The sequence below is a fragment of the Thermoascus crustaceus genome (assembly GCF_041956765.1).
Source record: "Thermoascus crustaceus strain CBS 181.67 unplaced genomic scaffold VTN00scaffold_2, whole genome shotgun sequence".
Taxonomy (NCBI): Eukaryota; Fungi; Ascomycota; class Eurotiomycetes; order Eurotiales; family Thermoascaceae; genus Thermoascus; species Thermoascus crustaceus.
This window is the reverse complement of record NW_027192528.1, coordinates 4563209-4586998: the sequence shown is the minus strand read 5'-3', so window position 1 is coordinate 4586998 and position 23790 is coordinate 4563209. Positions and strand designations below refer to the sequence as shown.

The following is a 23790-nucleotide window of genomic DNA, read 5'->3' as shown; positions in this document are numbered from 1 at the left end:
GTGTTCAGTCTCAAGCCAGCGTCGTTGAGGGGAAATTGTTTGTTGAGCTGGAATCCACCTGTCTGACGTGGTGCACGAGACGAGCCTACTTCGGTAGGCGGTCAGGAGTGACGTTTTAAGAGGGTTGACCGCGGGGAGGAGCCTAGCGAGCTGCGGTGGGGACCTTGTATCGTGGGCAAGCTCCAGGGAATGATTCTACCCCTCGGTTTCTGGATGCTGTGATACGTCTCAAGTGAATGCCGTGCTTGAGCTATCTCTCCTTCTGCTATCGACACATGTCACCATTCTGAATTGAATTGTCTCATTCAATAATGTCTCCAGATGCAACCAGTCCTGTCCGAGTCCTCGAGACCCTCGACTCCTCCAAAGAACACACCTTCGCGGAGCCCGGCAAGAAGATCAATGACAGCCAAGATGTCTCGACGTTCCTGACCTCTAAAGCCTACAGCGATATAATGACTTTCATACTGCAGCTCAACAGAGCAATGTTCCCCGCCAAATTACCAGACGGAAAGGTGCAGCCCTGGCTCCTAAACTCCGACGCAGTCGAGTTCTCAGAGCCCGTCCGACGTCTACAGACGCTGTTGTCGAAGCTCGAGTCGATTATTGAGGAGGCGCCTCCAGACACGGGACCTCGACGGTTTGGGAATATCAGTTTCCGCAAGTGGTACCAGATCGTGGAAAGCCGAGTCTCGGAGCTACTAGAAGAGTCCCTATCACCTGAAGTTCTACGACCGCGCAACGCAGAGTCAGATGCTCCGACGGCGAAGGATGAGCTGAAGGCATATTTCCTGGGAAGTTTCGGGAGTGCGCAGAGGCTGGATTATGGGACAGGTCATGAGCTGAGCTTCGTGGCTTTCCTGGCTTGCGTATGGAAACTCAATGGGTTCCCCAAAACGGAGCAGGGAGTCGAGGAGAGAGGCATCGTTCTCGGCGTAATAGAGCCGTATGTGTCTCTTCTGGCGTTGATTCTTCTGGAGACAAAAGCCGATTGATTTTCTTGTGCTAGGTACCTCGAACTCGTTCGAAAACTTATCCGAACATATACCCTGGAACCCGCAGGATCTCACGGAGTCTGGGGACTCGACGATCACTCCTTCGTCCCCTACATCTTTGGTTCCGCGCAGCTTTCACCCGCCATCTCAGAGTCCGATCAGACGCCGGTAGAAGGATCGTTACCGGACGCGCCAGAACCGGGCGGAGTGGCCAAGGCCAACGTCGTGGAGAGAGAGCGGAAAACGAACATGTACTTCTCTGCCATCGGCTTCATATACGATGTTAAGAAAGGACCGTTCTGGGAGCATAGCCCGATGTTGTACGATATCTCCGGTATCACAGCAGGGTGGGGCAAGATTAATAAGGTCAGTCGCAGCCCTCAGGCAGTTATTACCTCCGTAAACCCTATGCTGACGCACAGTGCTAGGGTATGATTAAAATGTACAATGCAGAAGTCCTCTCCAAATTCCCCGTGGTGCAGCACTTCCCCTTCGGCTCACTCTTGAGTTGGGAGCGCGATCCTAACGCGCCCACACCTCCACCCACCGCGCACACCGCCGCTGGACCTCAGGCGCGGCCGATGGGGGCTGCCCCATCTGCTACGCCAAGACAGCCTCCAGAGCAGGGAACCAGAGCGCCTTGGGCGACGTCAACAACCCACCCGGGACTCCCTCCCGGAGGGACTGCCGCTCCATGGGCTGCTGCAAGAGGACAGGGGACAATTCCCCCTGCAATGCCGACGAGACTGCCAGACACGTCCAGGATGCCGTCTGGGCCGATGGCACCAACGAGGGCACCATGGGCGCAGTCCCAGTCCCAGTCCCAACCGCCAGCAGGCCCTGGCGATCCGGCTGCTCCGACGAGGGCACCGTGGGCTAAGCCGTGATCTATACCCAGATTTCCTTCTCTGCTTGTAAATACTTGAATGATTTATGCCTCAATGGTGATGCGATCACGATATATGTATTCCTCTTGAAACACTAGGCATCTTTCGAGGCTCATTTTCGACAGGCTCAGCAGATGTCATCCTTAGGCTGGCTGAAATTCTAGGTGTTGTATATTCGGTCGACGTTCCAGCACCTCACGTGCTCTACTTACTGCGATAAAATATTTTAACGAGAGCGGCACTATCAACATTAGTGCACCAACGCTTCAGCCGCCTCATTACGGGCAGAATAACATGTCATGATCTCGTTTCCAGTACGCCACGTAGGAACCTATCTATATGCTGTGCAACTCGACAAAACTCCAACCGGGGTATCATGCAAAGACAAAAGGTAGAGACATCATCCATACGATTCGACTCACTCAGAATCCGAGGCATAGTCCACCAACGGTGTCGCGCTCGACACTGGCTCCACAGGCGTCGGGGCCGGTTCCACAGGCGGTGAGATCGATTGCTCGTTCTCCGGAGTCTTCTCGATCCCATCCTCGTCCCCATTACTCGGGGCAATCTTGGTGGTCTTCCGTTTCTTGATCTCCGGCTGCCATACCCTCTCACCGCTCAGAAAAGGATCCACCGCAGCGCGGGTATTCCCACTCAGCTCATTGCGCAACAGAGCCTTGCGCTCCGCGATGAGGGCCTCCCCTTTCGACCGTTTCCCTCTCTTGCCACGGTCCTTCGACGCAGGAGACTCTGTTCGAGTTTGGAACATCGGCCGTATCCGACTGGCGTGCGAAGCGTCAGGAACGGGGCCAAAGTCCACCATCCCCGCGCGAACGCGATCCTCCTCCGTCTCATCGACCAGATCGATACCCAGACTCATCTTATCCTTTAACGCCTCCTTGATCTCCTCTGCCTTCTGCAAGCCCTTCCTCTCCGCGCGGAACGCCCTCCGCAGCCTCTTAGACTTCTCATAGGGGTCCTCCCAATCCCGATCCTGTAACTTCTGCAGCTCCTGCACGCGGGAACTCTCCGTCTCCGCGCGCCTCTTATCCGCGACTTTCCCCTCCAACCTCGCAAACGCATCCTTCTCCTCCCTATCTTCACCCTGCAACCGGATCCTTATCTCCCCCAGATCCCCCGTAATCTCCCTCTCCTCACCGGTATCCCTCTTCCTTCCCCCCTCCGTAACCACATACGCCGTATTCTTCGGATCCGTCCTGATCTCGATCCACCCGCCGCAGAGGGTATGTTTCATGCGAAAGGAGTAGATGGGCGTGGAATAGTAATTGCCGACCTTCTTCTTCTCGGCGTTGAACCGCACGCCCTGCGCGATGAGCGTCTCGTGCGGCTTGCAGTTCGTGCACCACACCGAGAAGGGCATCTCGAAGCGCACGATCAGGGCGCCCGTCGTGCGGAGGTGGCGCGCCCGCGCGCCAAGGGGGTGTTTCCCCGCGAGCTTGTTGCCCGTCGTGAGGCCCTCTTGGTCCGGAGGGACGTAGCGTCCCATGTCTGTTGGAGTTAGTATGAGTGTTGTTATCGCACATAGAGCGGAACGTGGTAGCAGATCTGGAGGACGCGATAGTACTTACTGAAGCCCTGCATGGTGGGAGGTAGTTGAAGGTGTACGGATCACCTTTCTTGCAGCATCAGTCTGGACAGAGAAAGCGAGGGCTTCTCGAAGATTGAGAGGGAGCTGAACCTCGACCCGAGCAGAGGAGAGAAGAAGAAGCCGCCAGGATCCAAGAGGTGACGATGCAGCTTCGGCCCCCGGGCCTCGTGCGGCGGCGATTGGTGATGGCGGAGCCTCGGTCTCCCGAGCATATGCTTAGTCAGCTGTGCATTCCGCTGTGCTCAGTACTGCTCGTTGACCTGCTGGTCTTGGAGCTATATAGTCAGTTGGCTTGTGTTGCAATATGTTATGGTGACATATTTTATCTCTATTTTGCAGACAAATATCAGAAACAGCCGACCATGATGGTTACTGACTCACATGGTCCGTCGCAGAACCATTCATCAAAGATATATTTCTCCATACCTACAGCACCTGGCAATTAAGTCACAATTTTAATCATTTCCATACAGATCATACCCATTATTTTCGATTATTAGCCCTGAAAGCTTTGGAGTTTCCCACTACAAACCATCATCAATTCCAATCCCGTGGTTTTATCTGTCCTTTACCTACCTCAAGTAGGTAGGTAGGTAGTCTGCGTCTCCTCTCCGCATGTCTGAAGCTGTCGAAGTCAAATTGGTCAATGGGCTCTCTTAGCCTTGTCGAAATTGAAACGTTTTTGTGCTTTTATTTTACTTGATGCCTTGCTTAATAGTAAGTAGGTATGTGGTGCAAAACGCAAACCTTGGAGCTCCCCATCTTTGGTACAGTACAAATACTACCTAGCAAGCATGCTGCAATTGCTGAAGGTTATAGCTTGCTCGGCTCTTTGGATTTCTATGCATTAGGCATCTAGGGAATTTCACAGGTCCCTCTCTTTCTCTGGTAAGTATTGTCATGCCTTTGAAAATAGAGGCTTACATATCACAAGGCCCTTCTAAAAGAAACAACTATTACCGATGTTAGAAAATCAGCGTCAATGCTATGGAGTCCTGGTATAGAGACAGAAAAGTCAAGCGAGACCTCCTTTATTTCTTTTCCGAACTTGCAATTAATAAACATAGGTATCTCTTCATATCTAATCCTTCATTGTGTCTAAACGATGTAAAAGCCATCGATTGCTTCCATATTGACCAACTCTAGAGAACATATACTTCATCTTGAAGCTGAACAGTTGTATCTATTGGCGGATCCCGGAATTGCAATATGCTACCTGCCACTTCTTTATTGGCCATTCTATGTGATCTCCATTTCATTCTTCCTGCTGTCATCTGACAAAAATTTTGAGACCCAACTAACTGACAGTGTACATAAAAGCAGTCTTCACTACCGTAATATCTTCAGACCCAGTCCCAAATCTCAGCATACATACCTATTCCATCTATCTACCCCTCCCTCTATTAAATATGCCATCCGCGACTAAAAAAAAAAAAAAAAAAAAAAAAAAAAAACCAAGAGAAGCTTATGCCACCCAGCATCAACCCCAACCGTCCCATCCTTCCTATTTATTTCAAAGATACCGCACGCAAGATCATTGACCTGTCGGTGGGACTCTCCTTGAACTGGGGCACCGTGACCTGCTTTTACCAGTACAAGGTTTTCCGCGGATGAAACGCCTACTTGCGAACAATACGATGGGTATGATGTGGTCGTTAATTTTTTTTTCCCGCATGATGTGAAGGCGTTAAAGAAGTCGGTGGGGGAGGTTCGTCAGTTTGCGAGTATGCACAGTACATAAATGTCCTTATTATATGAACCAAATCCTATTGCCTAGAAAGAAAAAGGAAAAAAAAGAAATATCATGTTCGCTAACCTTGAAAGTCAAATGATAGATAGACAGCCTATTTGGCATTCTCATGAAAGGTCTTCCCACAACTCCAACCGAACAGGGACATTTTTCATCCTTGCCGTTCCGAAAAGTCGACTGCTCTCAGCGAGGATTCGCCCGGCCATGTCTGGGAAAGGAAGAATCCCCTGGATACAGTCATCGTATGTGGGTTCAGGCTTGAGGCGCCGGTATGATGATTCAGGGAATCACCAACACATTCATTCTCCTTGAATATGCATGCTATGTGTTTCGCTTCGGTCTTGCAGGTAGAGGTGAGTCGGTAATGATGAAGTTGATTGATTGATGTATTATTCACGATCCAAAAGTGGAAGAGAAGAGAAAGAATATAGTTTTCTCTCTTTTCCTCTCTCGATTGGGGGAGTGAATGAATGGATCTGCTTCCTGCACGCAGACTTGATACTTCCGGTTTTCACAGTTACACCTGCTTCGATTCATTCTCCTGTAGTCTGTATCCCGCAAAGAATATCCACTTCGGATAGAGTCTATGCGCGTAAAGGTTTACCTGACACTTTCGCAGTCCACAGCTTGTGTAAGTATTTAGTATTCTTGATCTTTTCTTACTTCTTCCACGGCTCTCTATTTATTTGACTTAGAGGGCAAGAAAAAAATTGGGCGTTGATTCGAATATGCATCCAACTTGGCTGTATCTGCCAATCTATTAGCGGTTTAAAGGATTTCATTGTCTACTCTAGCAATCCCGGGGTTGTAGAACGAGATGGAAGCCCTGCAGGAGACTGTAGATACGGCATTCTTTTTATCACCTATTGACTAAATAAAACTCAAGATGATTTCAAAAGAGGGTTTGTAGTGCGACAGAGACAGCTGGTCTACGTACACAACGTCCGACTTGGCAGACTTGGCACGGGATAAAGATACCACCAGATCGCATATCGAGGTTGTCATTCATGCCCATGTGGTCGGTGGCCAGGCCGTCCGCCAAGGCAGGGCGGTGGCACCGTAGCAATGATGCGGAAAATTAATGGCAGGAAAACGGACAGAAGACACAACCTTGCCGAGCCCTAACTCAGGACCTTGAACTACCTGCCTATGTAGGCAATGAGTCGTCCTCCCCGGCGCCGTCATTCGGCATGGATCGACCGAGCGGACGGACTCGGGACCTGACCATTACTTGGCACTAGCGATGCGGAGCGCGGCGATAAGGTTGTGTCTGTTCGATCGCCCGACCATCCGGGGTTCTGGAACGGGTGGAAGCTCTGCTGCTGGTCACGGTGCTACCTAGATGCTTTGAGGATGGTGTTTTGGAGTACTCTGTGTATTGGTACCTGGTTGATGCCCATGATCTTGGCATCTGTGATCAGATGTGGATTTTGTGCATAACACTGACCCTCGTTCCTGTATATCATCGAGACATGCATCTCGTATACATGCATTGTAGGCTGACAAGCGAGATGGCGGATCGGGGCGGAGCAGGGGCTGCACGTGGGCGGGGACGGAAACAACGAGCCGGAGATTAGGGCGGAGCGGCGGGCGAATGAGGGCCGCCAGCGGAGCACGTGCGCGGGCGTGCCTGGCGGGCGCGATGCTCGCTCGGGCAGGTCGTTCTCTGCGTCTCGACGCATGCCATCGCGTTGCTGTGCCATTCGACGTGTCGAGCACAGCCATTACAAATGATGATGGCGATGCAAGGTATGGCGATACAGATGATGCTGACAGACAGCATGGTTCCACACTTCCCTGTCCCTCACGAGATGTATATAAAGGCTGCGGACCGGCCATGGATGACATCGACCGTCGTCGTTGAAGCCGCACGCCGTCCACCATGTGGTACTCGCTCCCCCTCGTCGCGCTGTCCGCGGCCACCGCCGCCGCCTCGTACGCGGGCAACCTCAACTACCGCAGCCCGTCGCTCAACCACCCCGGCCTGGGCATCTCCATCCCCAAGGTCGCCAAGCGAGGCAGCCCCTCGGCCCCCTACGACCCCAGCAAGCTGAACTTCACCCACGGCGTCGCGTCCGGAGACCCCTATGCCACCTCCGTCATCCTCTGGACGCGATGCGCCCCCAAGTTCGACAACTCCCACAACGACAGCGCCACCTCCGGCCTGGTCCCGCTGTATAACCCTGTGCCCATCTACTCGGGTGACGACGAGCATGTCCCGCCGCCCTCCAACGCCCCCGTCTGCCTGACATACAAGGTCGCCACCGATCGCGCCTTCAAGAACGTCGTCGACTCCGGATCCCTCTTCACCAGCTCCGACGTCGACTACACGGCCAAGGTGGAGGCCACTCAGCTGCAGCCCTTCACCACCTACTACTACCAGTTCCAGGTGTGCAACTCCAACATCACCAGCCCCGTCGGACGCACCAAGACCGCGCCCGCTCCGACGGACGACGTCAGCGAGATCGGCCTGGCCGTGTACTCCTGCAGCAACTACCGTATGCTCCCCCAATGGTCTGGCAACAGCCTGTTCCCATGATTGACACATCTCCAGCGTTCGGTTTCTTCAACGCCTATGGAAACTCCGTGCGCAAGGACTCGGTCGACTATGTTCTGCACCTCGGTGACTACATCTACGAGTACGCCAACGGTGAATAGTACGTCGTGCCCCAAGAACCCTGGCTGGTGGCCGTGCTGACGTTTGCATCTAGCGGCTGGGGTGACAGCCTCGGACGTATTCCTCAGCCAGACAAGGAGATCTTCACCCTGTACGACTACCGCAAGCGCCTCGCGACTTACCGCACCGATCTCGATCTGCTGCTCAGTCACGCCAACTACCCCTGGATTCCCGTCTGGGATGACCACGGTATGTGCATGGCAAACCTTATATACAATATGTGTACATTCTAACAGTGAGCAGAGATCGGCGACAACACCTACCGCGATGGCTCGTCCGGATTGAACAACACGGAAGAATCCTTCTTGGATGACGGCGGCATCTCTGTCGACCAGCGCAAGATGAACGCGGTCCGCGCGTACTTCGAGTGGATGCCCATCCGGTAAGCCTCCAGCCAGTGTGTTTTCGAATGGCGCTAAGAAACTGTAGTCAGGTCGAGATGGACGACAACCTGCGCATCTGGAGACGCTTCCAGCTCGGGTCGCTCCTGGATATCATCATGCTGGACACCCGCCAGTATGACCGCTCGATCACGGACCTGTACTGGAACACGGACTACATCCACGCCATCTCCAACGACCCAAGCCACACCATGATGGGCAGCCGCCAGGAGAACTGGTTCTACCGGTCCCTCGTCGAGTCCGCCAAGCGCGGTGCCCAGTGGCGTGTCATTGGCAGCCAGACTAGTACGTTACCCATAGGCTGTTCGGTCTATTCGTGCAAGGCTGACCTATCTAGTCTTCTCCCGCATCAACCAGTCCATCTCCATGGGCGATGAGAACCCGCTCAACTACGACCAGTGGGACGGCTACCAGGCCAACCGCAACCGCACCTTCAAGACGCTCTACGACAACAAGATCGGCAACAACATCATGATCGCCGGTGACTCGCACGCCAACTGGGTCAGCGACCTGGTCTGGCTGGACCACAGCCCCTACAACCCCCACACCGGCAAGGGTTCCGTCGGCGTCGAGTTTGCCGGTACGGCCGTCACCTCCCCGTCCCCCGTGGGCGAGAACGCCACCATCGCGGAGTCGATGGAGCGGTCCAAGTGGCTGGTCGACGCGAACCCGGAGCTGCAGTGGTCCGAGACATACTACCGCGGCTACTTCGAGCTGCACATCACGCCCGAGGCGGTGCAGGCGCAGTTCTTCGGCATCCCGAACATCAAGACGCGCAATGCGGGCGAGGTCTCGCTTGCCAACTTCACCGTCAAGAGCGGCGAGAACCACCTCGACCGCCACGGGGGTGTCGTTGGCGGCGGTGTCGTGGAGAACGGTTACCTGAAGTATGGCCGCACCGAGCAGACGAACATGACCAACAACACGGACACGGGACGCTGGTACGTCAGCCATGCGAAGCTGGAGTGAGCTGTGAACATGTATTTGTTTCTTTGGGACTTTTCCTTTTATTATAAATTGGAGGCTGTCTGGATAAACGCTGGATATCTGTTTATTTATACTATACGAGTTGAATATGTCATATAAGTATTACTCGAGCTGAAAGGCTCTGTTCATAAAAAGAATCTATATACACCATTTGCAGTATATCCATTTAGAGCTTGAAACTCCCATGTCTCCCTGCACCAGCACTAAACCTCCCCGCCCCCTTTACACTCTCAACATCAATGACCGGCACCCCATTATCATACTCAAACGCCAACGCATCCTCAAACGAACTGGCTCCGTACGTGGAATAATACGCACTCCTCCGATCCGCATTCATACACGCCTGCGGGAACTTGACCAACTGCCCAGCAATCTCCAGCGCCTCATCCAGACTCTTCCCTTTGGGAACGACCCGATTCGCAAGCCCCATCTCCAGCGCCTCCTTCGCACCAACCCCCCGCCCGGTCAAAATCAAATCCAACGCCCTCCCCAACCCAACAATCGCAGGCAACCTCACGGTGCCCCCGTCAACAAGCGGAACCCCGAACCGTCGACAGAAAACCCCAAACACCGCATCCTCCTCCGCGACACGCATATCCGCCACAAGACTCAACTCCAGCCCCCCCGCAACCGCATACCCTGCCACAGCCGCAATAACGGGCTTCGTCACCGTCATCCTACTCGGCCCGATCGGACCGAGTCCATTCTTCCCCTGGACACGCTGCTCCTTACCCACTCGGGGCCCTTTATAGCCTTTCCCATCTTCCTCCCCGCTCGGGGCTTTATTCTGGCCAGGGAACTTCGACAACTCGTGTAAGTCAAACCCCGCGCAGAAGCACCCGCCGGAGCCGTGGAGGATGGCGACTTTTTGGGACGGGTCGTCTTCGAAGGACCGCAGGGCGAGGGTGAGCTTGAGGCCCGTGGGGCCGTCGATGGCGTTGCGACGGTGAGGGCGGTTGAGGGTTATGAGGGTTACGCCGGGGAGGGAGTGGGCGTTCTTTGTGACGCGGACGGCGTGGGGTTCGGTGTCGTTGTGGGAGGTGGGGAGGGAGATGGAGGTGGTCATGGTGAAAGATATGATGATGTGGTAGGCTTTTGTTGATTGATTGATTGATTGATGGATCCAATTCAATTTGGTGTTTATCTCGTTGAGTGAACAGGGCGGAAGGAGAAGTGGTAGGTAGAAGAGTAGGTATATATATATATATACTACCTAGAACCCCTGGCAGGTTACTTGGGTCGATCCTATGATACAGGTGACCTGATCTGCATGCCATCTCTCTCTCTCTCTCTCTGTGCAGGGCACAGGTAAACTACGCTAGTAGATACGGTGTACTAGTAGGTACCCAGTACACCTATCCTACCTAGACTCGGGCTAGAGATGCGTTTTAGGTACATGTACTGCACATGCAGTTGAACCCGGGGTACCTCTACCCCGCCTCAACCCGAGCAGCCGCGGAGAACACAACAGCCTTGGCAAGATGGAATGGACGACGACCCCGGTCAGTGCGGTCGGCAGCTCCCGTCTATCAGTATCTCTCCGTGCGGATGGAATAAATCTACTGTACCTACCCAAGTGGTGCTTGCTGTCTCTGAAGGATGGATCTCGTTAAGCTCTCCAGACATCACTGCAAGTACATCTACATGTAACATGTGCAGATAACTAAACAGAGTGGTAAAACATCTGTTGTATGTACATTACATCCTGATGGGCTAACAACATGGATATACATCTCCTACCGACTCTCATCTATCTCGGCCCTCGGGTCGGGCTCTCTCGGGTATGCAGGAGGTACTGTACAGTACCAGTACCTTAGGTACTTGACCTATCTATCTATCACAGATCGGCAGCCGGGATTTGGACCTCACCCCATCTTCGGTCTTCTGTCCGGACGGGGGTTTATCGGACCGAAAAGAGGGGGCTCCGAAGATGCATGCTTAGTAGGATATACTGTACTATGTAGGTATGGGCCGTGGCGTGGTAATGGTGTGTGTGTGGTCTTGATTGTTGGTTAGCGTTGATAGTATCATGGCTGGAGTGGAGTATGATAGTTATGGCCCATGGGGTACAGCCGTACTGTATGGGGTAGTGTATATATTGGGGCTCCACATAGTGGCGGGGCCATTGGGGGGTCGGGCCGTCGGGGAGACCTCGGGAGGAGGAGTGGGATGCGGGGGTGGGCTGCTTTATCCACCTGCGTTACCTGCTGATTAGTAGCTTTAAATTAAAGGCCTCAAGAATGATGGATTGATTAATATGGCCTGTGAACTAATTGGATTACTCATTTCTGTTTTTGTTCTGTTAAGGGTCTGCAGTGCTATTCTATTAGAATTTAGAATTACTCAATACTTGTTATAAATGTAGCTATTTTTATATGCTATGCTTAATTCTCTGTCTTGAGGCTGATTAGAACTATTGCTTGACTAGTTTATATTATATAGTTTGGTCAGCTTAGATGAAAAGAAAAGCACTAGAATTTAATTATTTCTGTCTGAATTACTTATAGTACTATATGTGACGGCGCGGCAGACACCTAGGCGGTAAGGTAGGCGGTGTTGAGCAGTCCTTTGTCTCTGGGATACTGCCGGTCCTACTTGCCTATATATATCACGTTACACGAAGCCCTGCGAATTCTTTCCTTTCTTTCCCCTCATGCTTTCGATTCTGTATGACAAGCTACCATAGTTTTAGCTAAATAATACTATGACTGAGCGCCGTCACACATGAAGTCCTCATGCTTCGGCAGCAGATGGAAGAGCTTCATGCTGCTAATCAGCATCAAAAGCGAAAGAGAGAAGCCCCTAGATCCTTTATTGCTTCAGGAGGCATTCTAACAGGTGCTCAAGGCCAGCAGCTTACTCAAGAAGCTGAGCAAGCATTAGAGGGGGAATTGCAGGAGCGGAAGAAACGAGCACCACCACGGTGCAGTAACTGCCATCTGATTGGTCATATTAGGACTCAATGCCCTAGTAAATAGGCCTACCTAGTATATAGCATCATTATCATATTCATTTGTGGATAGATTCCTAATAGAATTTGCGGCATTGCGTTCTGCTAGAATCTTTGCGCCGCTCGGTGGTGGATTACGTTACCAACAGAGTGCTGACTAGTCTTACTGTTGGCTGTTCATTGAGCGGACAGCACTTGCTGCCTAGTTTAAAGTTACTGACGAAACCTGTCACCCACGCCATCTCCTTACAGAATGCTTTCTGCCTCAGGAGCGAACATTGCCTGAGACAGCTGGTCTCGAGAAGATACGGATACCAATACTAGTGAATCTATGATTTTTAAGAGAATACAGCTGGATTTTTAGCAAAAGAGATATATGAGGTCTTGTGACTTTTATTAGCTTTTTCTCTATGCCTGCAATGACTGTCACATATACCAGCGCTTCCCCCCAGCTCTGGGAGGGGCAAGCAGTTTCGTCTTGAGTCTATCTGACGCTACGTTTGAACCTCCGCTTCCGAATTGATCTAGACATACTACCAAGTAGCCCTCCATACGCTTGCTAGATGTAGACTTATAGGGTCCCTAGTAGTCTGATCCAGCCAGACCGCCTACAAAAAACATATGCTGCATACAGTAACGGCAATCTTGAGTTCGTTCAATCAAGGAGAGGAAATTCAGGCACTATGATCTCGTTGTTGCAGTTCAGAATGCAAACAGATGTATAGCCTTCCCTAAACACGACTCGCCAGAGTTTGGTACCAGCCACGTCTAATGCCAATCATCAGCCTTTGAAAACTCGCGCAAAGGACGCAGGGAATCATACTGTACGTCTGTGGCATGGAATGTCGACAGTCCAAGATAAGCCAGTCCTTAAGCAAGCCTTCTGAAATCCACCTGTGATAGTTACCTTGGGGTAAGAATCGATTGCAATGCTCGCTAAGTCGATCTCCATTACGTAACAACTCGATACCCCATGCAGGCTCTACGATTCTGAAGTCAATCCGGCCATCACCAGTACGAGACCACTCACTGGAGATAGCGACGCCATGGCCAACCAATGAATAAAACGCCCGATACCACTCATCTTGAAACTGAGCTTCAGGAGGCCGGACGATTGTCGAAGGTTTGTGTCTTCCATGCGCACTTGAGAGGAGGTTTTTCCTGGAGAAATGGTGGAGAACCGCTTCGCAGAGAACAGGGAGTGACGGAAACTTGTCCAATGGAAAGGGTTTAGGCTGATACAAGTGCAGGAAATACTCGACAAACCTACAATGTGTCAGAACTGACGCAAGATGCAGCACATAGTGAAATGAAACTTACTTCTCATGTAGCCTCGATGGGAGAAAACAAACAATCTCCGGATCCATCAACGTAGGTTGGTCTGTATGATCCGAGTGTACCCAGCCCATCTCGTAGCAAAGCTTGATCCCTGGATCTTCAAGATTACACGGTATACTTCCTTCTCGCAACACTTGGCGAAGTACATTTGCAGCAGGAACTGTGAGCTGCTTTGAAGATGGGAATGACCGAAAAACAGGTGCATGCTGTAGTCTCTGAAACACAGCGGCCTCGTCATCCAACGACTTCACAAGATGCTGCTTTGTAATTTCAGGGATGCCCTTCTTCAGTTCCGAGCGGTAAATCTGGAGAATTAGTCCTCGAAACGACGTACCATACGCTACAGAAACACATACCTCGAAGATGTACGATACCAACGAATCAACGGCACCGGGGTGCCCATTCGTCATGGAGTAGAGGTAATCGCGAGCATCAGGGGCAATGGCAAAGTTCGACCATGGCCGGGAGCAAAGTCTCTGTAGAACATCATTGAACTCCTCCTCACTGTAGAAAAGACAGACATTAGGTGAATCGGAAACACGGGATATCGTGAGGGTGATGCGTTGGGCTGGACCAAGATGGACAGGGGTAGTGCCATGCGGGTATTCTGTGGGCCCTGTGGTTGGACTTCCATAGGAAGCAAATAAACATATTTTCGGTCCAAAGTGGCGGCCGCTTTGCGATTTGATAACGCCCAGCCACAGTGCATGATCTTTATAAGACGCTTGTGCTTCATCAAGTACGAAAGTGATGTTTTTCTCTAAAAGGTGGACACGGTTCACATCCTTATAGCCTGCTGCATTGCACTGTTCAGCCAGATGCTCCTGTGGGTCAGGGATGTTGGACCAGCCTGTTATGAACACAACAGGCTCTCCGCAGCTGAGGCAGTAATTCCATAGAAGCCTTGCTAGCATTGTTTTACCAGAGGATGGAGTGCCTCTGACGTGAAGCACTCGCCTCTCGTCCAAGAGCGCAGCAAGTTTCTTAACCGTGTCAATACGTGGAGAGATATCGGGATGTGACAATGGTTCGGGAGGGCGAGAAACATTGACTGTGAATAATCAGTGAAATTGGAACTTGTTGAACGACAAAAATGCTCTCACCATAGTCCTGATGAAGATGCATAGGGTGACCACAATCGTCACAAGCTTCCCAGGTAGCGCTGCCGTCGGTCTGTGTGATATATGAACCTAACGCGCAGCCGCATTGCATACCACTCTTTCGAGATACGAAAGTGCAACTGCCCGTCATGATTTTTACCGTACGAGGTTGATCCGGCGATGGTGTCTCTGGCGTATTCGAGGTGATGATTTGTGAAGGTCCAGTCCCAGCAGAGGATGGCGGAGAAGACCAAAGCCACCGCGAAAGAAGTTTCGAAGCCATATCTGCCTGCTCAATGAGGGGGGTCAAGACGGGCAATGTATCACCTAGGTATCAATCGAATGATGACAAAAAGTTTGATATGAAAGCTCCCGGTATCGTTCTAAGCAATAATGATACTCGAGGACTTCATCTAGAACTTCATCTAGATGCAAGGACACCACGCCGCAGTCAAGAGTTGGAAAAAGTATACATGGAACATGTGCAGGTGGCCTAGAAGATAGCTTAGGTAGGTAGAACATCTGGGGCTAAAGTAAGGTTAGCGCGAAGGTGTGGCGCCCAATAGGCTAAGGTATAGTGTATTGCCGCTTTACCATCCCCTATCCACGCCTTAGATGATAGATTTCTATTAAATGTTCTACTATACTATTACCAATGGCTAAACATCACCAATTGACTCCTGATAAAGGACTTGTAGTATTAACATGCCGTTCTTTAGGTATCAATATGACCAAAGTGCAGCACATCTCCATTTCACTTAATAGGCAAGTCCAACGTGCTTGTGAAGCCGGCTATCCTAAACCATAGAAAAGGCCCGGAAGGCCTTGAATCCTTACGGAGGAACAGACAGACAAGCTCATTGAGTATGTGACTTCATCCTCAGATGCTCGTCGTCTTACATTCCGTGAGGTAGGATGGCGGTCTAAGCCAGAGTTCTCCGAAAAAGCCATACGTCATGCCTGAAATGCCCGAGGTTATTATCGACGCTGTGCTTATATCAAGCCATCTTTCCGACCTGAATAGACAAAAGCAGTTGGATTTGGTACGGCAGCATCTCAATTGGACCACGGAGCAGTGGAAATCCATACTATGGAGTGATGAGACTTGGACAACCTCTGGTCGTCATACTACCACTTGCGTCACAAGAAAAGGAGAAGAGCTCTATCCAACTTCAATTATCTGAGCGGCTTCCTCACAAGAGTAGATGGATTTTTTTTGAACTTGTATTCACGGAAACAAGAAAGGAACCTCCCGTGTGTGGGAGAAAGAGTGGAAAACGATCAACTCGGCAAGCCATATTGCTCATATTCTTCCACTTCTCAAAGAGTATATACAGCAGAATTTAAAATTTCGATTTATGTAAGACGAAGCCACATGTCATAACTCAGCCGCAACTCAGCAGAAACTAGATCAATATGGGATGCAGGTTGTAAGCTGGTGTCAGCCGAATATTACCACTATAACCTAGTGGTATGCCAAGAAACCTATCAGCCTAGTCAGCACACGCTGATCCGGGTAGTTATCTCAAAGATCCTTACAATATTCGGTATATCACATCGATACATCATATCTTTCGGAATCGCTTGATATATCATATTCGGAAGGTCTTAACCCCTCATTCCATGAGAATAAATAGTCAGTTGGTTAGGTAGATTCGAATAATCAGAGCTTTCATCATCATACCTTCGGATTACTAGGTTCGCGCAGTTTGACAGCTGGCCACCATACTCGTCCGATCTAAATCCAATTGAGGAGGTTTGGAATCGGACTAAAGACTATCCCCAAAATAACTTCCCAGAAAGGATCACTTACAAAGAAATAAAAATTGCTATACAAGAAGCATGGAAGCACTTCCAGCGGATTGTCTGGACAGTCTAATTGGATCTATGCCACAAAGATGCCAGGAGTCATTGATGCAGAGGGTGGGCCATACTATATTCTGAAGGTATATAAGGCGGCAAGAACTTCTACCTGTTTTAGTATAGTGACTAGGTTGGCGCGCTAACCTTACTTTGGGAGTTGACGTAGTAGATCCATGACTGCGGGACGCAGGAGTAACCCCACCTTTCATGACAGGGTCGGTAGATTTCTCCCCAGATTCTGGTGGTCCTGGATGTTTTTCAGACTTTCCAAGTGGGCTTCTGCTTCTTTCGCTAAACTCTGGCGTGGCATCTCCCGCAAATTGAAGAGCCAGGTCTGTCGGAAGACAGTGGTGCGATAGTCACTCTAACTGTCCGTAGCATGATCGGCTCTGGCTTCGTCAGCCATGATTGGATAACATAACTAGAGAAGGGTAGTCACGTGGAAAGATGTAGATAATCGCACCTATCGGCAGATATAGTTTATAAGGGCGCAAAAAAAAAATATTTGAATGTTCGTAAGCAGCTGGGGTCGGCTGCTAAATGGGGGGCAGGGGTATGTAACAGGGTGTTCTGCCGATCTGATGAGCAGTGGTTCAGACTGAGGATAAGGAGGCAAGCAGGGGATAAGAAGTCGGGGGATGAGGGGGGATAGTCCCCCCATCATCACCAGGTGGACAGGTTTTACTGTTGGAGGCTGTCAATGAGGAGAGTACAAAAAGAATTCAATGTTGATTAAGCCTTTGATTCTCTTTCTATGATTTCCGAACGATCCTTCCCTCCTAACCTCGTCCCTTTTGCCCTGCTTATTCCGGCCAGCCTCCCCTACGAAGAGGCTTGATTTGCCGTCCCCGTTTATTGTCTATTTTTTATATATTAGTTAGCTTCTTGGCTCACAGATTGATATTATAAATAGGGCCAATTAGGTAGATAAAATGAGAATTCAGAGTTCACCTTTATCTTTAAATATAGGGTCTCCCACTGGTCATACTAGCCTATACAAAGTAGGCTGTATCCAACATATACACATAAGACCCCATCAGGAATTATCCGGTACGTACAACGTACAGAGTACAGATCAATTAGTCTTGAAATCCAATGGCCCAGCCCACATCCTTAACCTCTTCCCCCATACCTGCAACGTCACGACGAAGAACAAAAACATGGCCGCACAGATCCCCGCCTGCGTGCCGAAACTCGCCTCGGTCCCCGTCCGCTCCGCCCACTGCACCTGGAAATAACTCACGATAAAGCCGCCCGTGGTCCGTCCGAAATTCACCCACGCCGCGACCTCCCCCGATCCCTCGGGGTACGAGTCGAGGTTGTACGCCGACACGGCGACCGTGGTGATCATGATGCCGAAGACGTACAGGCCCCACGCGAGGGCGGTCAGCATGTAGTGGTATCCGCGCTCGAGGCAGAAGCCGATGAAGATGAGACCGGCCACGACGAAGGGGGTGGAGACCCAGATGGCGAGGAGGCGGGCTTCCGGGTCGAGGTGTTTCTTGGGGTGGTGCCGGATGTAGACGCGGGCGAGGTAGTCGTGGAGCCAGTGGCCGGCGATTTCGCCCAGGATGGCGGCCACGATGGGGGTGAAGTAGAAGTAGCCTGGCGGTCGTTAATATGTATAAGTTGACGTAAGGAGATAACTTACCGATCTGCAACGGCCCAAAGTTATACAACGGCGTGACGAAAATCGCCAACGTTGTATTGATCCCCACTACCCACGCAAACGTGAACAGGTAATAGAATACGCTCATAAACACCGTCGGCTTCAGAATCACCTTGATCGGCCGCATGAAGGCCTCGTAAAGCGTGCTCCTCTGCTCGCGGGACCGCCACTGCTCGACTCCGATCAGTCGGAGGATTCGTGACCTGCGCACCGGTTGCTGACTGGCTGGGATGCTCCTGTTGTAGTAGGTCTCGTCAACGAAGAGAATCACCAGAACCAGGCAGAGACCGGTTTCGATTGTGTAGATCCAGAACGGCAGCCGCCAGGACTGGGTTGCGATCATGAAGGCTGCCAGCAGGGGGCCGAAATAGGGGGAGAGGACGATGAAAGAGGCCCAGAGGTTGATTTTGCGGCTGTACGAGTCAGCAAAAGACAGTGTGATATATTATGTTTGAATAGGCGGAACTAACGCATGTTCATGGAAGAAAAACATGTCCTTGATGAACATTAAACCACCCTATAAAGCATTAGCCATCCTATGTTCAACATCAACATAGTTTGAGAAGAAAGAATACATACCCCCTGCGCAACAGTCGAAAAGAACCCATTCAGAATCCTCGCCGCCATAAAATCATTAAACCCATGCGCACCCGCACACCACGCCGCCGTCCAGAGCGCAAAGACCAGAAACCAGAACAGAACGGGCAACCGTCCAAAATACGCTCCAAACACCGTAACAAAAAGACCACCCGCCCCCAGCATAAACACATTCCCCACCTGCGAATGATTGACATGGTCCTCGGTCATGTTCCAAAGCTTCGCCTGCTGCAGGAGCGTCACGGCGCCCGTTGCACTGCCGTAGTCGGGCAAGAAGGCGCAGGCGGAGATGATGAAGAGGACGAGGTTCTTCTTCGTCTGGCTCCAGTTGAGCGTGTCGACGGGGTCGTCGCTGGGCTGGGGGATGAGCACCGTCTTGCCATCCGGCGCGAGCTTGAGGTCCTGTTGTTGGCCGGCATGTTCGGCCTGGAAGGTGGTCGCATCGAGGATGTAGCCTTCTTTCTCGCCCAGACGGTCGAGCTCAACGGCTGGTATCTCTGTCCGCGTTTGGTTCTGATCCGAGGGCGTCTTGTCGACTGAGAGACCGACGGACCCCTTTTCGGGGTCGATGTCTCCAGCTGGCATGTTAGCTGGGATGGAGGCGTATGGTCTGCAGACCCCTAGACCAGGAAGAGGAATTGCAAACAAGAATCGCAATCAACAGCAGTGTCCAATGCAGTGATATATAGCTTGGTCAATGGTTAGCACCCACACAGGAAGGTACTGGGTACCTATTAAATATGTCGAAAACATGGGGGCAAACCCGACCAGCTCATCCCATTGAGTATATGGGGCCCAACCTAACTAGCAAAGGCATGCAGAAAAACTAGTGCCAGCTCAAAGTTCCCCCGCATCCCAACCGTCAAAGGTCAAGAAAAAAAAGATGAGATGCATCCCGTATGTGGGGTCCCCAGACGCGGGCCATACTTAGCTCCCGGCTCCACAGCTCGGATCTTTTTGACTCAGAGATGCCTTTCCAGTGGTCATTGCAAAAAGAGAACCAGACCTGATCTGGTTAAGATAACTGCCCAGAACAATGTCTCCCGTCTGGGCGCGAGCTTCGGCAGATGCTTGGTATTGCGATTGCCGTCGTGGCTGGTGTTGGACGAGAATGCTATTCTCTTTGCCCATTTCATTGAAATCGAAACCTGCTTTGTTCCTGATTGTGAGGATATGTTGTTATTGCCATATGCCTGTACAACATCGAGTATAGATCTGGGGTAGTTATGCTGCAGAACATCGTGCTACAAGGGAAGAACAGCAGCAAGGGGATCCATGTCGTACAAGTACCGTGCACAACCCTCACCCAGGGAAAAAGGCCCCCCATTGAAAAAAAGACACGGTCAGGGCACAAGAAAAGTCAAGATTTAAACTTTTACCTACTAAACCTTCCAATGTCTGGAATTTCCCCCATCGACCACGAGCGCCAGCAATGTCGCTTTGATCCATGACGTGGTGAGATCGAAAGAGTACTGCCATAGATGAAACATCTTGCAAATATGGAGGCTAATAACGTGTGGTAGGAGGGATGATTCGAAGAATCCAGTTTCTAACCAGGTCTTGAATGGTAGTTGAGAACTTCCCCGAATCTTGGGGCTCGTGCGGGGAAGAACATGTGGAGATCACACTAAACACGGATTTAGTGAGACGCTTTCCATATCGGGCAACTGTCAACATCCCATGGCCCCGAGCGCTTTCTGCATGCCTTAGGTAGACTATTTTTTGTTTTGCACACATGAAAGGACATCTAGGGTTTGTCATATACATGCTGGGCTTTGGGTTACGTGGTGGCGCTTAAGCTCCGTGCTTAAAGCCCATAAACCGTTGATCCTTGTTGGTAGCCTGCTTGATTTCCATTTGCAAAGTGACAACGAGAATACAAGGTGCTACTGAACACAAAATATATCCGTTGAAATAGTCACAGCCATTATATATATTATGTACTACCTATATAGTACTGTCAATCTCAGCGGTATTATACCTCGGTGATTATAGCGCATACTCTCCTAAATATCCGTACATTCCCCACCAACTTCGCACATAACTCTCAAATCGGCAACGCTCTCTCCGACCCAGATCTTGACGCCCTGTCCATTGACTGGTGCTTTCCAGTCCTGCACCTCCACATCCCACACACTCAGATCCTTCCGGGTCAGTTCCATGGTCAGGACAGCGCTCTCACCAGGTGCCAAGGTCTTGGTCTTCTCGAACTGTCGCAGCTGCAACCGCGGCGTGTCAACTCCCAGTGACGAGGGAAGTTCAACGTACAGCTGTGCCACAGCACGGCCCGGGCGGGCTCCTGTGTTACTGACTTTGATGCGGACAGAGAAGGCGACATCCCAAAGAGCCGGGTTCCCTCCTTCCGCGCCACCTGCGCGCGGAGCAGGTTGCGGGACCGTCGTGTAACCCGCTGGGTACGGGTAGGATCCTGTGGATGTAGCAGCGGCAGGGTCATCGAGATATGGATAGAGATAACGCCATACACGGTTAAAATCCTTTGGCCAAGCTACTTCAGAGGCCGCCGGTGTGGAGTTGTCGTAAGTGGGTGTTGGGCCCTTGGCCGGGCGGGTAGGTGGATACTGGCTCTGCAAGGGGGTGATCACCGAGATGGTCGGCTCGGTGATGTTGAATGTAGTGTAGGACAGTCCATGACCAAATGGATATCGTGGAGTGATGTTCGCATTCTGGAAGTGACGATAATCGATGTAGAGGCCTTCGGTAAAGGTGTCCTGAATCTGACCAAAGGGTTGGTTGATAAGGTTGACGCTGGAAGGGTATTGGGATTCACTACGGGGAATCGTATATGGAAGGTGTCCGCTAGGGCTGTAGTCGCCGAAGAGGACATCAACGAGTGAACCCCCTGCTTCCTGGCCTGGCAGATGGGCGAAAACGACGCTCTTCACTGAAGGAAGATCGATCCAGTCCTCCAGTATAATGGGACCGACAGTGTGTACGACGACAACGACTTTCGAGAACTTTGACGCGGCAGCCTTCACCAGGTCATCTCCGTTGTGCCATGCATGGAGTCCTGCGACTGTGCGGTCGCCGGGGTTTCCTTCAACAGTGATGTAGTTTTCGCCAGAATCAGCATTGATAAACACAATTGCAACGTCAGCTGGTTTGGCAGTCACATCAGAGGGGAAATTGTCCGTGATGAAGAACTCTGCGTTTGAGGATGCGTTGGCAATGGCATCCTGTGGCGTATTGAGGTATGGGAGTTTTGATGTTCCACTTCCCCATCCCATAGTCAAAACCCCCTTGTTGCAGCCTCTGTCAGCACACGAATTGATGCCGTCGGGATTCGTCCCAGCATCAGTGCCGAAGATCTTCAAGGAATCGTTACGCTTCAATGGTAGTGTGTTATTCTCGTTCTTGAGAAGCGTGATGGCATCCCTTGCAACAGCTCTCGCGACGGTCTTATGGTCATCTTGGACGTCAACGAACTGGTTGACGACGCCGATTGGTGAAAAGACAGCACCGGGATATAATAAACCCTTAGAAGTGTCGGTGTTGGATGAGAAGTTGGGCGATGGGAAATCCTTATCTTGGCCAAATTTGTACCATGTCGCCACAATCCGAGTGACCTGTTTCTGAGTCAGCGCTGTAATACACCAATGCCACTCTGTTTTGCATCCGTAAGGAGTAAGATTCGCAGAGGGAATACTGTGTCAAAATAAGCTGCCGGGAGTATACGCATACCATGTCATTCAGACGGTCCACTGGAACGGTTCCGTTGAGTACAGATTTTGACAGCTCTGAGCCCCAGTAGGCATCTCCAAACAATGGAACAGCCCCGTCACCAGGCATGGCCATATCGAGGCCCGCGAGGGCCGAGGAGACACCACCAATCTGTGCCAGCCAATCTGTCATGACAAACCCTTGAAACCCGAGCTCATCTTTTAGCACACCGTTGAGCAATTTGCTGTTCTGGCTGCACGCAGATCCGTTCACCTGGAGAAGGTCAGCCATATGTAGAAGACTGGGCATTGAACTGCATACATCATTATAAGCCGTCATTACGGAACCAACTCCTGCCCTAACGCCTTCTGCAAAAGGCCAGAGGTAGAGCTCGTGCAGAGTCCTGTCATCGATATTCGAGGAGTACCCTCGCTGAATGACGCTGCTCATTCGGTACATCTCCTGCTCGTTGCCTATAAAATGCTTCAGTGTCGCGATAACCCCCGTGCTCTGCATACCCTTGACAGTCTGGGCTGCTCCGATTGCCTGCAGACTAGGATCTGCCCCAAAGCCCTCCCAATTGCGACCTCCCCTTGGCTTACGACCAATAGGACCAACCACCGGTCCCATCAGCACATTGACGCCCTTTCCTCGGGCTTCCTCACCAAGCGCGACTCCTCGAGCATACATGAGGTCCTTGTCGAACGTCGCGCCAACCGTGATACCTGCAGGAAACGCCGTGTTATGGTCTGTATTGCGGATTCCCAGGGGGGCGTCCATGAGACAGATGCTGGGGATGCCGAAACGGAGTGCGCTGCCGGTCTGACCCACGCAGGGACCCATGAAGATGCCAGTTCCGGTGGTCAGGTTCACCTTTTCGGCCAAAGTCATATTGCTCACGACTTCGTAAGCCTTTGCATACGCGGGAGCCCAATCTGACAGCCATCCTCCTGGCGGAGCGGGATAGTAAGGCGGGGATTCGTAGCCCTCTGGCACCGAGTCGCGGCGGATGAGAGTTGGGTCATAGATAGAGGTGTCAACAGGAGAAGAAAAAACGGGAGAAAGAAAGAGAGAGACTATAGTGAGACCGATGAGACGAGCCATGGTTGGATTATAACCAAGAAACGATCGACTAATTGATTATTGGGATTATCACTAACATGGTAGAATGAAAATGAAGGAAAGCCAGACAGGCTGGGGCTGAGAGTTTCCAGCCTTGGAGGATACGAGGACGGTATAAAGGAAGGGAAGAAGGAGGGAGCGCGAGGTGTCATACGCGCGGTCCTCGT

The 23790-nt window shown here is 51.3% G+C and overlaps 8 protein-coding genes across 8 annotated transcripts; 2 read left to right on the top strand and 6 right to left on the bottom strand.

Moving 5' to 3' along the window:
• Positions 1-311: 311 nt before the first annotated feature.
• VTN00DRAFT_5132 (uncharacterized protein) lies at positions 312-1882 on the top strand (the record flags this gene model as incomplete). Its single annotated transcript, XM_069431632.1, has 3 exons — positions 312-946; positions 1010-1361; positions 1424-1882. 3 exons carry the CDS (start codon positions 312-314, stop codon positions 1880-1882), a joined length of 1446 nt encoding a protein of 481 aa, XP_069290647.1.
• A 418-nt stretch (positions 1883-2300) lies between these two features.
• VTN00DRAFT_5131 (uncharacterized protein) lies at positions 2301-3484 on the bottom strand (the record flags this gene model as incomplete). The annotated part of the gene is made up of 2 exons (XM_069431631.1): positions 2301-3391; positions 3472-3484. 2 exons carry the CDS (start codon positions 3482-3484, stop codon positions 2301-2303), a joined length of 1104 nt encoding a protein of 367 aa, XP_069290646.1.
• Positions 3485-6422: 2938 nt separating this feature from the next.
• VTN00DRAFT_5130 (uncharacterized protein) lies at positions 6423-6944 on the bottom strand (the record flags this gene model as incomplete). Its single annotated transcript, XM_069431630.1, has 2 exons — positions 6423-6575; positions 6627-6944. The coding sequence occupies 2 exons, from the start codon at positions 6942-6944 to the stop codon at positions 6423-6425; spliced, it is 471 nt and encodes a 156-aa protein (XP_069290645.1).
• Positions 6945-7123: 179 nt separating this feature from the next.
• Positions 7124-9288, top strand: VTN00DRAFT_5129 (uncharacterized protein; the record flags this gene model as incomplete). Its single annotated transcript, XM_069431628.1, has 6 exons — positions 7124-7739; positions 7796-7898; positions 7953-8107; positions 8162-8300; positions 8348-8604; positions 8657-9288. The coding sequence occupies 6 exons, from the start codon at positions 7124-7126 to the stop codon at positions 9286-9288; spliced, it is 1902 nt and encodes a 633-aa protein (XP_069290644.1).
• Positions 9289-9472: 184 nt separating this feature from the next.
• Positions 9473-10372, bottom strand: VTN00DRAFT_5128 (uncharacterized protein; the record flags this gene model as incomplete). The annotated part of the gene is made up of 1 exon (XM_069431627.1): positions 9473-10372. The coding sequence occupies one exon, from the start codon at positions 10370-10372 to the stop codon at positions 9473-9475; it is 900 nt and encodes a 299-aa protein (XP_069290643.1).
• Positions 10373-12911: 2539 nt separating this feature from the next.
• Positions 12912-14977, bottom strand: VTN00DRAFT_5127 (uncharacterized protein; the record flags this gene model as incomplete). The annotated part of the gene is made up of 5 exons (XM_069431626.1): positions 12912-13024; positions 13287-13522; positions 13577-13899; positions 13951-14645; positions 14698-14977. 5 exons carry the CDS (start codon positions 14975-14977, stop codon positions 12912-12914), a joined length of 1647 nt encoding a protein of 548 aa, XP_069290642.1.
• Positions 14978-17632: 2655 nt separating this feature from the next.
• On the bottom strand, positions 17633-19408 carry VTN00DRAFT_5126 (uncharacterized protein; the record flags this gene model as incomplete). Its single annotated transcript, XM_069431625.1, has 4 exons — positions 17633-18162; positions 18209-18639; positions 18697-18743; positions 18806-19408. The coding sequence occupies 4 exons, from the start codon at positions 19406-19408 to the stop codon at positions 17633-17635; spliced, it is 1611 nt and encodes a 536-aa protein (XP_069290641.1).
• Positions 19409-20829: 1421 nt separating this feature from the next.
• Positions 20830-23605, bottom strand: VTN00DRAFT_5125 (uncharacterized protein; the record flags this gene model as incomplete). Its single annotated transcript, XM_069431624.1, has 3 exons — positions 20830-22407; positions 22523-22774; positions 22823-23605. 3 exons carry the CDS (start codon positions 23603-23605, stop codon positions 20830-20832), a joined length of 2613 nt encoding a protein of 870 aa, XP_069290640.1.
• Between the last annotated feature and the right edge of the window lie 185 nt (positions 23606-23790).